The sequence below is a fragment of the Zalophus californianus genome, chromosome 12 (genome assembly GCF_009762305.2).
Source record: "Zalophus californianus isolate mZalCal1 chromosome 12, mZalCal1.pri.v2, whole genome shotgun sequence".
NCBI classification, from domain to species: domain Eukaryota; kingdom Metazoa; phylum Chordata; class Mammalia; order Carnivora; family Otariidae; genus Zalophus; species Zalophus californianus.
The window spans coordinates 93074147-93087633 of NC_045606.1; the positions used below are offsets into that span (position 1 = coordinate 93074147).

At 46.2% G+C, this 13487-nt stretch overlaps 2 protein-coding genes across 2 annotated transcripts in view; one reads left to right on the forward strand and one right to left on the reverse strand.

The window, feature by feature from the left end:
* Positions 1 to 377: 377 nt before the first annotated feature.
* LOC113911574 lies at positions 378 to 10933 on the reverse strand. Its single transcript, XM_027574296.1, has 2 exons — positions 9503 to 10933; positions 378 to 498 (listed from the first exon to the last, which is right to left on the reverse strand). Exons 1-2 carry the CDS (start codon positions 10428 to 10430, stop codon positions 431 to 433), a joined length of 996 nt encoding a protein of 331 aa, XP_027430097.1. The 5' UTR covers positions 10431 to 10933; the 3' UTR covers positions 378 to 430.
* An 18-nt stretch (positions 10934 to 10951) lies between these two features.
* TMEM178B (transmembrane protein 178B) overlaps positions 10952 to 13487 on the forward strand; it is a 335584-nt gene continuing 333048 nt past the window's right edge. Inside the window, exon 1 of the mRNA XM_027574298.2 lies at positions 10952 to 11333. Coding sequence (XP_027430099.1) covers positions 10952 to 11333 — 382 coding nt within the window. The remainder of the gene's footprint in view (positions 11334 to 13487) is intronic.

The following is a 13487-nucleotide window of genomic DNA, read 5'->3' on the forward strand; positions in this document are numbered from 1 at the left end:
TGCTATGGGGGTTATGATGTCTTAATCTGCTTGGGCTGCCATAACAAAATACCATCAACTAGGTGGCTTAAACAATAGAAATTTAATTTCTCACAATTTTCTAGGCTGGAAGTCCAAGATCATTGTGCTGGAATGATGGAGTTCTTATGAGAGCTCTCTTCCTGGCTTACAGATGGCTACCTTCTCTCTCTGTGTCCTCATGTGGCCGAGAAAGAGAGAGGAAAGCAAGCTTTCTGATGTCTAATGCCATCATGGGGATACCACCCTTATGCCCTCATCTAAACCTAATTACCTCCCAAAGGCCCATCTCCAAATACTATCACATTGGGGGTTAGGACTTCAACATGTGAATTTTTGGGGGACACAAACACTCCATAACAGATGATGTAGCTGGTGATCATGGATTTACAGGCTCCAGACTCATGATACGTCAGGTCAGGGAGTAGAACAAGATGCTGTCCACATAGACCCTGAGTCCTCGGCGCAGGAGGCCAATGCCTGGAAAACATCAGGGTATCGCATTAGCCAAATGCCATCACAGTGCACCCAGATTGGTCAGAGCCTGCCTGGGAGGCTGTTATACACTCATCATATTTCCATATTTTGTGGAATTGTAGTCCCTAAGGGGTCTAAGTTCATACAAATCATGTGTGCCATGATTTTTGGTGAATGATTAGATTGGGTTCCTTATTCTTTTCATTTATAAAAAACTCTTGTGCCTTCTGGGGAGAAAGTACAAGGTCTAAGAAGTGGATATCATACTGTTTATTATTTTTTCCTTTTTAAAATTATTTATTTTAATTTAAATTCAATTAATTAACATATAATGTATTATTAGTTTCAGAGGTAGAGTTCAGTGATTCATCAGTCTTGTATTATACCCAGTGCTTATGACATCACATGCCCTCCTTAATGCCCCTCACCCAGTTACCCCATCCCCCCAGCCACCTCCCCTCCAGCAACCCTCAGTTTGATATCATACTGTTTAAAATATTGTGGCTTTAAAAAATAGTTTAATACTTATGAGAGGGAAATTATCAGGTAAAAGTATCTTAGCTATTCCCACTACTAGCTTTTTATAGATGAACTTTAGAATTATTTTCCAAGTTCCAGTAAAACCTATTGAGATTTTGATTGGAACCACATTAATCTATGAATGATTTTGTAAAACACTGACATTTTTATAGGTATCGAGTTGTTTCACTCAGGAATACGGTGGGTTTCTACATCTTTTCAGGTATTTGTGTCTCTTGATAAAATTTAGTAGTTTTCTTCACATAAAGCCTTCACTTTCTTTGTAACTGTTATTCTTTTTTTTATAAGATTTTATTTATTTTATTTGAGAGAGAGAGAATGAGATAGAGAGAGAGAGCATGAGAGGCGGGAGGGTCAGAGGGAGAAGCAGACTCCCTGCTAAGCAGGGAGCCCGATGCGGGACTTGATCCCGGGACTCCAGGATCATGAACTGTTATTCTTATGTATATTGTAGGCTTTTTGTTGTTGTTATATATGGGATAGTTTTCCAGTATATTTTCTAACAATTGCTATTAAATTGGAATGTATTGGTTCTTGAGTATTTTTAGTTTATTCTTTTGAGTTTTTAGTCCTACTCTCCACATATAATATTCATTTTACATTCCCCTTTTCAATTGTTGCAACTCTGAATTTCTGTTGCCTGCTCTACTCTTGACCCCCCAAAATATTAAACAGTGATGGTAGAGAGAGCACATGTGTCTTGGTCCTGACTTGATGAGAATATCTACTGTGTGCCAGTCCATCCTGGCCTGTATGCCCTCAGCTTTGTTCCTTGATTTTCCCTGCTCTGTTCTACTGCAGGGGACTGAAATTTGCACATGGTTAACGTAGTACAGACCCCAAGGAAATGCTTTTCTGAATCTCTTGCCCTGTGTCCTCAGAACAAAAGACAACTGCATCTAAATGCCTGTAAACTTTGTGGGTTGTGTTGCAGCTGATGTTGGTGGTATATACTGCTTTGGAGCGTGGAAAGGGTCTGAGGGTGGAGGCGCTTTGATCAAAGAAAAGATGAAACAATGAACTTGTCACACCCTTCCTCCCAGATAGCACACGTGTAGTAGATTTTTGAACCAGGAAGTGTCACTTCCCAGCCGTGATGGGCATCCGTTTTCTTGCTTCCCTTTGTGTTCCAATTCATGGTTCTGGAGTTATACATGAATTTTAGGTATTTTGAAGAGTGGCACACAGTAACGGAGGCATGTTTTGCAATATCATGCTCTTGTAATTCACACTACTCTTAAACTATAAGTGCATTTCTAGACCTAACCTCGATTTTGGCCTAAAATCCAGAAACGTTCTTGATAACACATATGGAATGTAGTTTGAATTTGTTACTAGAGATGTGGCCTCAACTGAGCCAATAGTCATGAAGTTCTTTGGAGAAATGCAACGATTATTTCTATGTCTTGAATCTATCCATAGGCAAAACACATTTAATTTGACCTTATAGTCACTTAAGACATGCAATGGAAATGCTGACTAAAGCCATTAAATTTAATTTGGAAAGGATATAAGATATACTAGGAAAGCTAAATGAAACAATAGAAAGCCCTTAAATACAGAGCAAAGTGTGGTCTTTCATGGAAAATAAAATTAATGTCAGATTTGTGCTATCTACAATTTTTTGATATGAACTATTGCTTGCTGTTAATAGTATAACAAAAGCAGATCTAAGTTTGGTGATTTCTCAGTTAAAGGGATTAAAAATACCGTTTTTTTTAGAGGTTTGTTTAAAATCCAAAACTGATATAGAGCGTGAACTGACAAGTGGGATGCTTTTGTTTGGTAACCACAATATTTGTGTGTGTGTTGTTTTTTAATTTAAGGGATTAAAAATACTTTTTAAATTGTAAAGAAAATAGTTTTCTAAGTAGAAATAAACTGCGTTTGAAACCAAAAGTGATATTCTAATAAAATATAAGGAAATATAATAAGGAAAAGCAAATGTTTTATGACTTTAAAGAAGAGGATTCAGGTAAAAATAATCCCCAAATAATGCTTGTAGTAACTATTTTCCAGCTATTATCGATCAAGATATGGTCTCAACTGTAGAGAGATTTGAACAAATTAAGCAATGTACTATGATTTTTGGTAGTTTTCATTCTAGCAAGGGAATATTTGAAAGAAGAACTGAATACATATTGTAGGGATCTAGATATCACTTTGACAGTAAAAATCATGATATATGTGATAATGATTTATATGATAAAAGTAATATAGTATTTTTTGCATTAACAATAACTTGTCATATGTGATTGTTATAATGTTTGAATATAATTTGTAAAAGTCCAAATATAAGTATTGCTTTAAGAATTTTATTGACATTTCCAGTAAAAGTGTTACTGCTTTAGTAAAGGGAAGTTCCTTCAAATTGAAATTAATTAAAAAAAAACTACTGGGGTGCCTAGGTGGCTCAGTTGGTTAAATATCTGACTCTTGATTTCAGCTCAGGTCATGATCTCAGGGTCCTGAGATCGAGCCCCATGTCAGGCTCCGGGTTGTGGGCTCGGGCCCCATGTTGGGTGCAGAGATCACGTAAAAAGAAAATCCTGGGGTGCCTGGGTGGCTCAGTTGGTTAAGTGTCCAACTCTTGATTTTGGCTCAGGTCATAATCTCAGGGTCGTGAGATCGAGCCCCCTCTCTCCCTCTCCCTCTGCCTCTCCCCACCACTCGCTCTCTCTCTCTCAAAACAAAGAAAAAAACCATTTGGCATTACCATTAATAGAACATAAAGTTATGTGAAAATCTTGATTATAACAAGAGTGATTTTTCTGAAATAAAAGTCAAGAAAAGTAAGTCTTATGAATATGTATTATAAGTTATGAATTATGAATGCCTTTATTACTCACCTGTGCATTGCTGGCCCATCAATACATGAACAAGCATAATTAATTTGATGCTTTGATATTTTGCCAAATTTTATTCATACCTAATATAACTTTACACATATTTGAAAATTTGTCATCATAAAGGTATTTGTAAGGTAGAAGGTTAGAACATTTTTATTTAACGATTTGTCATTTGACTTACACCTGTAAACACATAGACACGTGAGATGCGGGCCTTCATTTGTATGCTTGCCCAGAGCTCTCTGTTAGGGCCAAGCCTGCCTTCAGTCTAATGGTGGTAGTGGTTATCTGCTATCATCCTCCTGTTGTCTGCTAGGCTTCTTGGTTCTTCCATCACTCTTTCATTTTGCACAGGTAAGCAGATATAGGTATGTTTTCTTATGTCCCCTTCTTTTTAAAAATTTTATTTATTTATTATTATTTTTGGCAGGGGAGGGGCAGAGGGGGAGGAAGACAGACTCTTAAGCAGGCTCCATGCCCAGTGTGGAGCCTGATATGGGGCTCGGTCTCATGACCCTGAGATCATGACTTGAGCCAAAATCAAGATTTGGATGCTTAACTGACTCAGCCACCTGGGCACCCCGGGATTTTCTTCTTAAGTGATCTCTGCACCCAACGTGGGGCCCACGTTGTGGGCCCACCCACAAACCTGAGATCAAGAGTCGCACATTCCACCGACTGAATCAGCCTGGTGTCCCTGTTCCCTTCTTTGTTACATGAAATGTGGGGTTATGGGTTGAATAGTGTCCCCCCCCAAGATATGTTGAAGTCCTAATGCCTATGACCTCAAAATGTAAATTTATTTAGAAATAGTGTCATTGTAGATGTAATTAATTAAAATGAGGTCATGCTGGAATAGGGTAGGCTTATAATCCAATATGACTTGTGTCCTTATAGGAAGAGAGAAATTTGGCGACAGAGGAAGGATGATGTAAGAAAAGACAGTCATGTGGTAACAAAGGCAGAAATTGGAATGAAGCATCGATAAGCCAAGGAATGTCAAGGATTTCCTTGATACTCCAAGGCAAGGAAGTATTCTCCCCTACAGGTTTCAGGGGGAGCATGGTCCTGCCAACACCTTGATGTTGGACTTCCAGTCTCTAGAACTGTCTGACAATAAATTTCTGACATTTTAAGATACCTAATTTGTGGTGTTTTCTCATAGAAGCCCTAGGATATGGGCAGCATACTAAAGATGCTCTTTGCCCCTCGTGTCAGTGTTTCTACAGGCTAGATATCTAGAAGTAGATCTGCTGGATCATAACAAACATCTAGTTTTCACCTTAATAGCTACTCCAAATTGCCCTCTAGAGTGGCTGTATCTGTTTATGCTCCTACCAGCAGTGCATGAGAGCATGTTTCCTTACGCCATGGCCAACACTTGACATTAACAGACATGTAAAAAATTTTTTCCATCTGATGGGCAAAAAAGAAGTATTTAAAAAAATTGTATTCTCTGATTACTAGTGAGGTTGAGTGGTTTTTTTCATATGTTAATTTTCCATTTGAATTTTTTTCTTCTGTAAATTTTCTTTTTATGAACTTTGATCATTTTTCTGTTGTGATATTTGTTTTATTCCTACTAGTTTGGAATACTTCTTTATGAAGGAGATGATCTTATTCTTTATAAGCCATTCCTAGTTTAGGAAGAGGTTTTAAATATCAAGAATGTTTGTTGGCTTTAATTGGTTGTCTTTTCAGCTTCTAGTGAGATGATCAAATGATATTTATTTGACCTACTGATATGTGGCACCTGTAATTATAAGAACTTTAAAAAGCAGAGCAGTTAAATATTTTATGGGCAAGAGGAATGATGCCAATGTGGGGGCTTTTCAAAACATGTTTAGAGGGCTGCCTGGTTAGAACAGAGAGTGTGTCTAAGGGAGTGTGTGATGGTCAGCTTTGGAAAATGGCCTGAAGCCTTTGTGAAACCTTGTAAGGGAGTAAAGAGTTTGAGCTTTAATCTACAGGCTAGATGAAATTACTGCAGAATTTTTGGTAAAGGATAACTGTAGAATATAAGATTAACATGGTGGTATGGTAGAAGAATAAAGCAAGGAGAGGAGTTGGATGCCCAGGGGTGAGATGAAAATGCTTTAATGACCCTAATGACGTTCTAATTACCCTAATGAGGAAGAAAAGAAGGAAAGTCCCTAACAAACCAGTGTGGCTCTGTGATGAGATGTAGAGAGAAGCATAAATACTAGCATATTACACACTTGGGGGACTGTCAGGAGGCCTAAAGTAGAAGATAACTCTTGGGTTTCAATCAATGTCCCAGTTGCGCAACATTAATTAGGAAAACAGGAATAAGAATATATAGGAGGCCTTTTCTCTGAGCAAATGATGGCATGTTGATAGATGGCAAAGAGAAAACACACTTCATCAATTTTTATTTTGCTTCTAATAGACAATGTCAAGGAGAGTGATTTCAGACTAAAGTAGGGGGTAAGGTAGAACAAATATAATAACTGAAGACAGTTCCCAGTGGATGAAGAGATTGTAGGAAAGCATCTGTCTGCTCTGGGTGAACTGCACCCCAGGAAACAGAGAGAATTTTTAATGATATCTCTGCATCTCTGTTGTTGGGCTTGGAGAAAGCTTGGAGAATGTGAACATCGGTTAGAGAAAGGAGGGAGGTTGTGTGTGAGCAAATGAAATTCCAAATTTCAAAAATGTGGATTTCAGAAACTGCAAACCAATGATTTTGATGTCATTTTGGGGCAAGATCCTAGGGTAGCATTCAAAAGGGGTGAGTTGTAGAAGAGATCCTAGAAGCGAAAGTGAGGATTATTAGAACTTTACATGGGTCATGTGAAAACCTGACTGACTGTGTGATGGTGTTTTTTTCTTTATTGGTTGACTTGGCTGTTAGATGAAGGAGCACTGCTGGATACCAGACACACTAATAATCAGGAAGAATCAGAAACCCAGGAGCAGCAAGTTCAAGGAGGAAATAAACAAGGGGTATTTAGCCTGGAAGGAAGAAGGCTTAGGGAGAACACGATGGCTGAGGTGAAGTATGAGAAGGACCATTACATGGGAGAGGAATCAGGTACCTGTGGGCTTCTCAAAGGCCAATGGGTAGGATTACAGGGATCTAGGATAAAACTCAATGTCAGGAAGGATTGTCTAACCATTTATACCATCTGACAGTGGAACAAGGTGCTTGCCAAGAGAGTGATTTCCCTATCACTGCAAGTGTGCAAGCAGAAGCTGGCCATTACTTTTTGGGAAATGTTCTAGGAGAGATTCATGCACTGTTGTATGGTTGACTCTAAAGTCTCTTGTTACACAGGTTAGAGGAAGAATCCACCATCTTTTTAGCTCCAAAGACCAGATCTTCCCCAAATGGAGTTGGGCTGTCCAGGAAAACTGCATTTCAAAGGAGGCCTCAAACAAACATCTTTAAAAGGCTTTTGGGATGTTACCAAGGACAAAAATTTCAGAACAGAATTTTAATGATGGTCAGAAAAGAGGAGGACAGTGTGCCATTTAGGTCCCTTCTCCCAGCAGGGCCCCGTAATCACAGGACTGCTGAGGAGGACCATGGGAGGAGGGGCAAGGCACATCCTGGAAGCAGGCCTAAGGCTCAGGCCAGGAGAAAAAGTTAAAAAGGAAGAAGAAAGGGACAGAATAATGGAAGAGGGAGGACAGATAGGGGTAAAATGAACAGTTTCCTTCATTGCCAAATGGATAACTGCCTGGGCTTCCAGGGGTCTCCAAGGCACCTCTTGCAGCTGGTTCTCAGGGGAGGGCAGAGCTGAGAATGAGGAGAGTGAGGCTCTAATGCTGGATGTGCCCCAACTTGCTGAGTGACCTTGTAGGTATCATATCACCTTTCTGCCTCCTCGCTAGGGTCAAACACAGACATCCTGTTAGCCTACAAAGTGCTCTGGGCTTTACAGAATAAAATAGCTCCAGAAATTTCAGACATCGTCTGCATGTGCAAAGTGTTTCCACATTTTCACGGTTGGGGGAGAGAGGGTACTGGTGGGAGGAGGGTAGAAAGGAAGGTGAGAAGACATTGTGGCCAAGTCCCTTGGCTCCACCTCGCCGTCCTAGGGAACCCAGGGGACCAGGAGCTGGCAAATGGCATATGCCCACAGCCTCTCGACCAGCTGGGCACCCAGGAACCGAGCGGACATGCTCAGGCTCTGGTGTCCCTTTCAGCAAATCCCTTGCCGCATCCAGGGACGGAAAGCGAGGCTCGCCCCTCCCCCACTAGATGGCACTGAAACGCCTCGTTCCCGATTTTCAAACTGCAGGGAGGATGAAAAAAGACAAAAAGAATATGGTGGAGGTGCGCTCTTCCTGGCTCGCAGGCCCCGTTGTGCAAAGCAGGGTGCCGGGTACTCTTTTTCCCCGGGGCAGCTCTTTCCCCGGCAGTGCGGGCCCCCGGTTTTGGAGTGCAGGTGCAAATGAGGGGCGAGCATTAGAGAGAAAAACCCAGTCTTTCAACCTGGGAGGGAGGCTCCCAGCCTTTGCGGCGCTGTCTCACGTGAGCCGGGCGGGTGGGGGGGGGGCGTTTCTGGGATGAAGTGGGGCTCGCTTGCCGCCCACTCGCTCAAGGTCTGGGGTCCTTCACTGCTTCCCAGAGCCCGCGCTGAGCCTAAATCCAGCCGCCACCCAGTTGAGGACAAATCCCGCGCCGGGGTTTCATTTAACCCCACCTCCCCTTCTCAAAGAGCGAGCCCCCGGGCGTTTTCAAAATATCTATTAAGCACCCCCTACACACCCATTAACATTCTCTTCCTCTGGCCTTGAAAGGATCAATCAATTTCATTTTTCCTTTCCTGCTGGGGAGGGAGGGAGGCGGAGGCAGGTGGAGGTGGGTGTGTGTCGGGGTGTCTGGCGCTGGCGTGGGGCTAGACTGGGGTTGGCCGTGACAACCCCACCGACGCACTCGGCCCCAGGGGGAAACGCCTGTAGCTAGCGAGGTAGCGCCTGTGGCTTTCTGGGGGGAAAACAAAGATCAAATGTGATCCAAGATACCAGCGACCAAAACCGGGGGACGCAGGGAACTTCCTCAGCCCCTCCGGATGCCGACTCTGCAATAAGCAGCCTTTTAAAGAACTGTGGTCGATTTGAGGGAATTTTCCACCACTGAAAAGAGATAAATAGGAGATGGAGGCAACATCCCTAAATTTATAATAATGCGTGTAAACATGCTACATACCACATATATGTATATGTGCATAAATATGGATGTGGTTGGGCACATACCTATCTAGACACCATTGACTTGCCTGGTCAAAGACTAAGGCTTAGGCATTTTGTGCCTGGGAAATGGTGCAGTTTATCTTTAAGGATGCTAGAAAAATAAGAGATGAGGCTCACGTTGCACGGATGACATCACTAGCTTTTGGCTGCGCGCTCCGTGTTCTCGTCTGTGGGTTTTAGCCAAGGCTGCAGCGCCCGGCGCCCGAGCGAGCGAGCGAGCGCGGCAGCGGCTTCCTCCGGTGCTCGCAGCCGGGCGATGCGATTTCCCGAGCACCCCGGGCGCAGCTGGGGCTCTCGCTCCCCAGCACCCGCCCGGCCCGCGAGGCCCCGGAGCCGCCGCGGCTAGAGGAGGAGGCAGCGACCCAGCCTCCCTCCCCCACCCTCGCCCCATTCACCTCGTCTGCCACCGCGCGCCGGGAGCCTGATCGTGGGACGTTGAGACCGGGACGGGATTCTCTGCACGCTGCCGAGTGAGCCGGCGCCTCGGGTGGGCTGAGAAGAAAATGGTGCAGTCTGAGAGCGGCTGACTCCAGTTGGGCAGAGCAGACAGCTACAGTGCCGGGTTCGGGTGGCGGGAGAAGGGGGCGGATTGTTTTGAAGGGCCGGGGCCGCTGTTTTCCTCGGTGCCTGCAGCATTTTCTTTGCACCTGGGCAGCACGTTCCCGGGGCTACTTGGGAGCCAGATGAAGTGAGGCAGAGGCGTCGCGGGAGAGGCGGGTCTGGAACCTGTCGGGTGGATACTGAAGAAGAAGAGGGCGCTGGGGAGATCGGCATGACGCCCCGGGGGCTGGCTGTCCAGCTGGCGGTGAGCCCCAATCGCGCGACCTGTCCATGGTGTTGAAGGCACCGCGAGCCGAGTTCTGCGCGCCCCGCGCGGTGCGCCCTGCCGGGTGCACCCGCCTCTGCGCAGCCTGCCCCTCGCGCCCGCCAGCTGCCGCCCAGTCGTCCCCAGTCCCGGGCCAAGGCTCGTCCCGTAACGCCGTCCGAGTGACCGCGCCGTCGGCCCGACGGGCCTCCTGAATGGCGAGGCCAGACGCAGACGACCCGGGAGCCCGCGCGGAAAGGTCGGCCGCAAACGTGCGCCCACGGGGAGCCCGCCTCTGAGCACAGCGCGCTGGCCAGACAGAGCAAGGGACCTGCTGGTGACCAGAGGACGGAGATTTTAAAAAAGACCCGACCCAGAGAGGAAGAACATTTCTTCGCTTGCAGACCGGAAGGGGGAGAGTCGCTGAGTGGGAGACCCAGGCGGGACTCAGGGCAGCCGGCCCTGGCATCTGGAGGTTTCCTTCGCTGGCCGGCCGCATCGCGGGTGCCGGAGTTCATTCGGTCGTCGCGCAGCTCCTCGTGATAGCCCCCACCCCCTTACCCCAAGAAAAAGCCAGGCGAGGGGTCCCATCGCTACCCTGCACAAAGAAAGCCCGGCAGCCCCACTGCAGCCAAGGGCACTTGGTGTTTAGTTTCTGGCCCCAGGGCAGCGGCGCCCGAAGCCCGGCTGCGTGCGGACGCGGCCTGTTCGGGGCAGTCGCTTCCTGCCGGGCAGGGAGGGGGCGGGAGGCGGTCTTGTCCCGCTCGCTGCCGCCCGAGGCTGCACCTGCCCCGGAGGATGCCCAGGAGCCCGCCCGAGCCTCCCCGGATCAGAACTTTTTAGGTTGCCCGCCCCCATCCCCGCAGTCCCTGGGCCGCGCACTGGCAGGCGGGGGCGAGGGGGCGCCGCGGCGCGAGTCCCCCTCCGGTCCCCCTCCCCCCCTTGGCTCGGCTGCCCGCCCGCCGCTTTGTTCCGGGCGCGCGGAGGGAAGGCGAGGCTGCGGCGGATCATGCCCATGGTGTAGCCGCCAAGCGGAGGCATGGCTGCCGGAAGGTTACTGCTCTATACGGGCCTCTCGCTAGCGCTCTGCGCCCTCGGCATGCTGGCCGTGGCCATCTGCTCGGACCACTGGTACGAGACGGACGCCAGGAAGCACAGGGACAGGTGCAAGGCCTTCAACACCCGCCGGGTCGACCCCGGCTTCATTTACAACAACAACAACAACTTGCCGCTCCGGGCGAGCCGCTCGCGCCTGGACCGCTGGGAGGGCAAACTCCTCCGGGCCCGGAACCGCCGGCAGCTCTTCGCCATGAGCCCGGTTGACGAGTGCAGCCGGCAGTACAACTCCACCAACATGGGCCTCTGGAGGAAGTGCCACCGGCAGGGCTTCGACCCCGAGATCGCAGCCCTCATTCGGAAAGGTAAGCGCGAGGCGTGGCGCTGCGGAGAGCCCGGCGCCTCCTAGGCCCGGCCACCCTCTCCTCCCTTCGCGGGGCCACAGTCTCCCGGGCCTCCTGCTTCCAGGAGGTCAGGTTAGCCAGGCCCTGCGGAGCCTCGGACTGGCCAGAACTTGCCCCCCAGTAGCTGGTAATGGAGGCGTACTTCTCTCTGGCCGGCCTCTGGTCTTGCGTTGGTCTGATGGGATTCCCGTGGAATATCGTGGGCCAGGGTTTTTAATTCAGGCTAATGCTTCATCAGTCTCTGAAAAGGGAGGGAATCTCTCATGTTGTGTTGTTCGCAGAGCAGTCCCCAAATTTGAGAATGATGTGTCAGGCAGACAGCCTCCTAGTTTTAATCTTTGTTTTAGATGTCGGACTGATTCAGCATCTCACCGAGAAGGCCTTATTCACCTTATTCACGCCACAAACGCTTGCTAAGTGCTAGACTGTGCTGAGCACGGTGCAGGCATTGGTCACATAAACATCAGTAAATCACAGCCCCTGTCCCGTTGCAGTGACAGGCTTGTTGACCAGAAGCATCCTACCACGATTCTTGATCTCTCCTTTTGGGGAGGTGGTTGACAAAAGTGACTTGTGTGCATCGAATTTTAACAGGGCCTAATAAATAAAAAGTAGTTCCTCAGGTAACACCAAAGTGGGCACTTCAGAGGAAAAAAAATTACCATGTTCTGAAGATTTATATCAAAAATACCTGAAGTATTCCAAAACAGAAAACGGACTTCATTTGCTAATGATGAAAATTTCTTGGGTACTCTAATGTTGATCCCACAATTTTTTAAAAGTCTGTTCATCTGATGCAGTTTGTAAATCTTGGATGATTTATACTTTGGGGACCACCCTGTTCTGTTAATCCATTGAAATGTTGTTTGGATATATATTAATATTGCTCTGAAAAAGGGAATGCATTCCCTTCTATGGTAGTTGCATTCTGGAAGATGTGGTGTGACTTTCTGAGTCTTGTTCCCACCCCCCCCACCATGTTTCATTCCCTTCAACTATTAAATGGTGATGCCAAGGTGAAAATGATGTTCTCTGCAAAGTCTCTGAGGCCCAGATGGAACAGTTCTTACTGTCCCTTAATATTATAATGCAGGTTTGCTCCTGTTGTAAAATATCATTTGTGAGAACTGATATTCTTTGATTCAGAAAAATGTTGAAATTGATCAGAAAAAAATAGTTAATTTGAAAAAAAAAGTCAGTTGTTTAAGAATGACAAGCAGTGGGTATGGTCTAGGTGGCTAGTCAGATGTAGGTGAGGTGAAGTCCAGAAGGAGAATCCATCTTCATGTTTGTTTTGTAGTTTCTGTAGAATGACTAGGGATTTTAGCTGATTCGGTTATGAGTGTGTTAATACTACAAACATCACAACTGCTTAAGAGTTAGGCTCATATTAGAGCAGGGTGACCCATTTGGAGCTCTACAACTTTGTAAAGATGGGCAGGATGTTAGAGAATTCCAGAAGAGAGTAACTTGGTTTGGGTTTAGAAGTAGGAAGGCAAGAAAAAACAATCTTTTTTAACAATGGGTAGACTGTAACAGCGTTCAGATTCTCAGTTTCATGAAGTGTTACATTGTTTTGTTGTGCTCCGCTTTCATTAAAATTGAAATGGTAGGAAGTTAGCTGAAACATGAGGAAGAATTCATGTTAATAACGACTGAAAAACAGTGGTAGGACTTGCTGAAGGACATTCTTACATTTCCTTTCTTAAAGATCTCTGGCAGCTCGATGGATTGGGTATCCTTCTGTCTGGCATTGGTTCACTCCACTCAGAAAAAGGGGGATGGAAACCATGGCTCCCGGTGGTTCCATTGAGGGCTTTGATTCCATGTTGCTTTGCCTAGCAATCCGGCTAGAAAGGTTGACTTGGTCTGTGCACCAGAGAGATTCGTTACCATAGTGACATGTTCTTCCGGTGAAGCTGGAAACACAGTGACAGGGAAAGGGATAGGGGAAGAGGGTACAACATTTTGACTTTGTATCAACTGATTTTTAATTGCAAGAGAAAATGGACACTGCACAGCAGGGGGATTGAATACACTGATACCCAGAGTTGGCAGAGCATTGTATTTCACTTGAACTAATGGAGATGCTGTTCCCCATCACCCAAAATACAG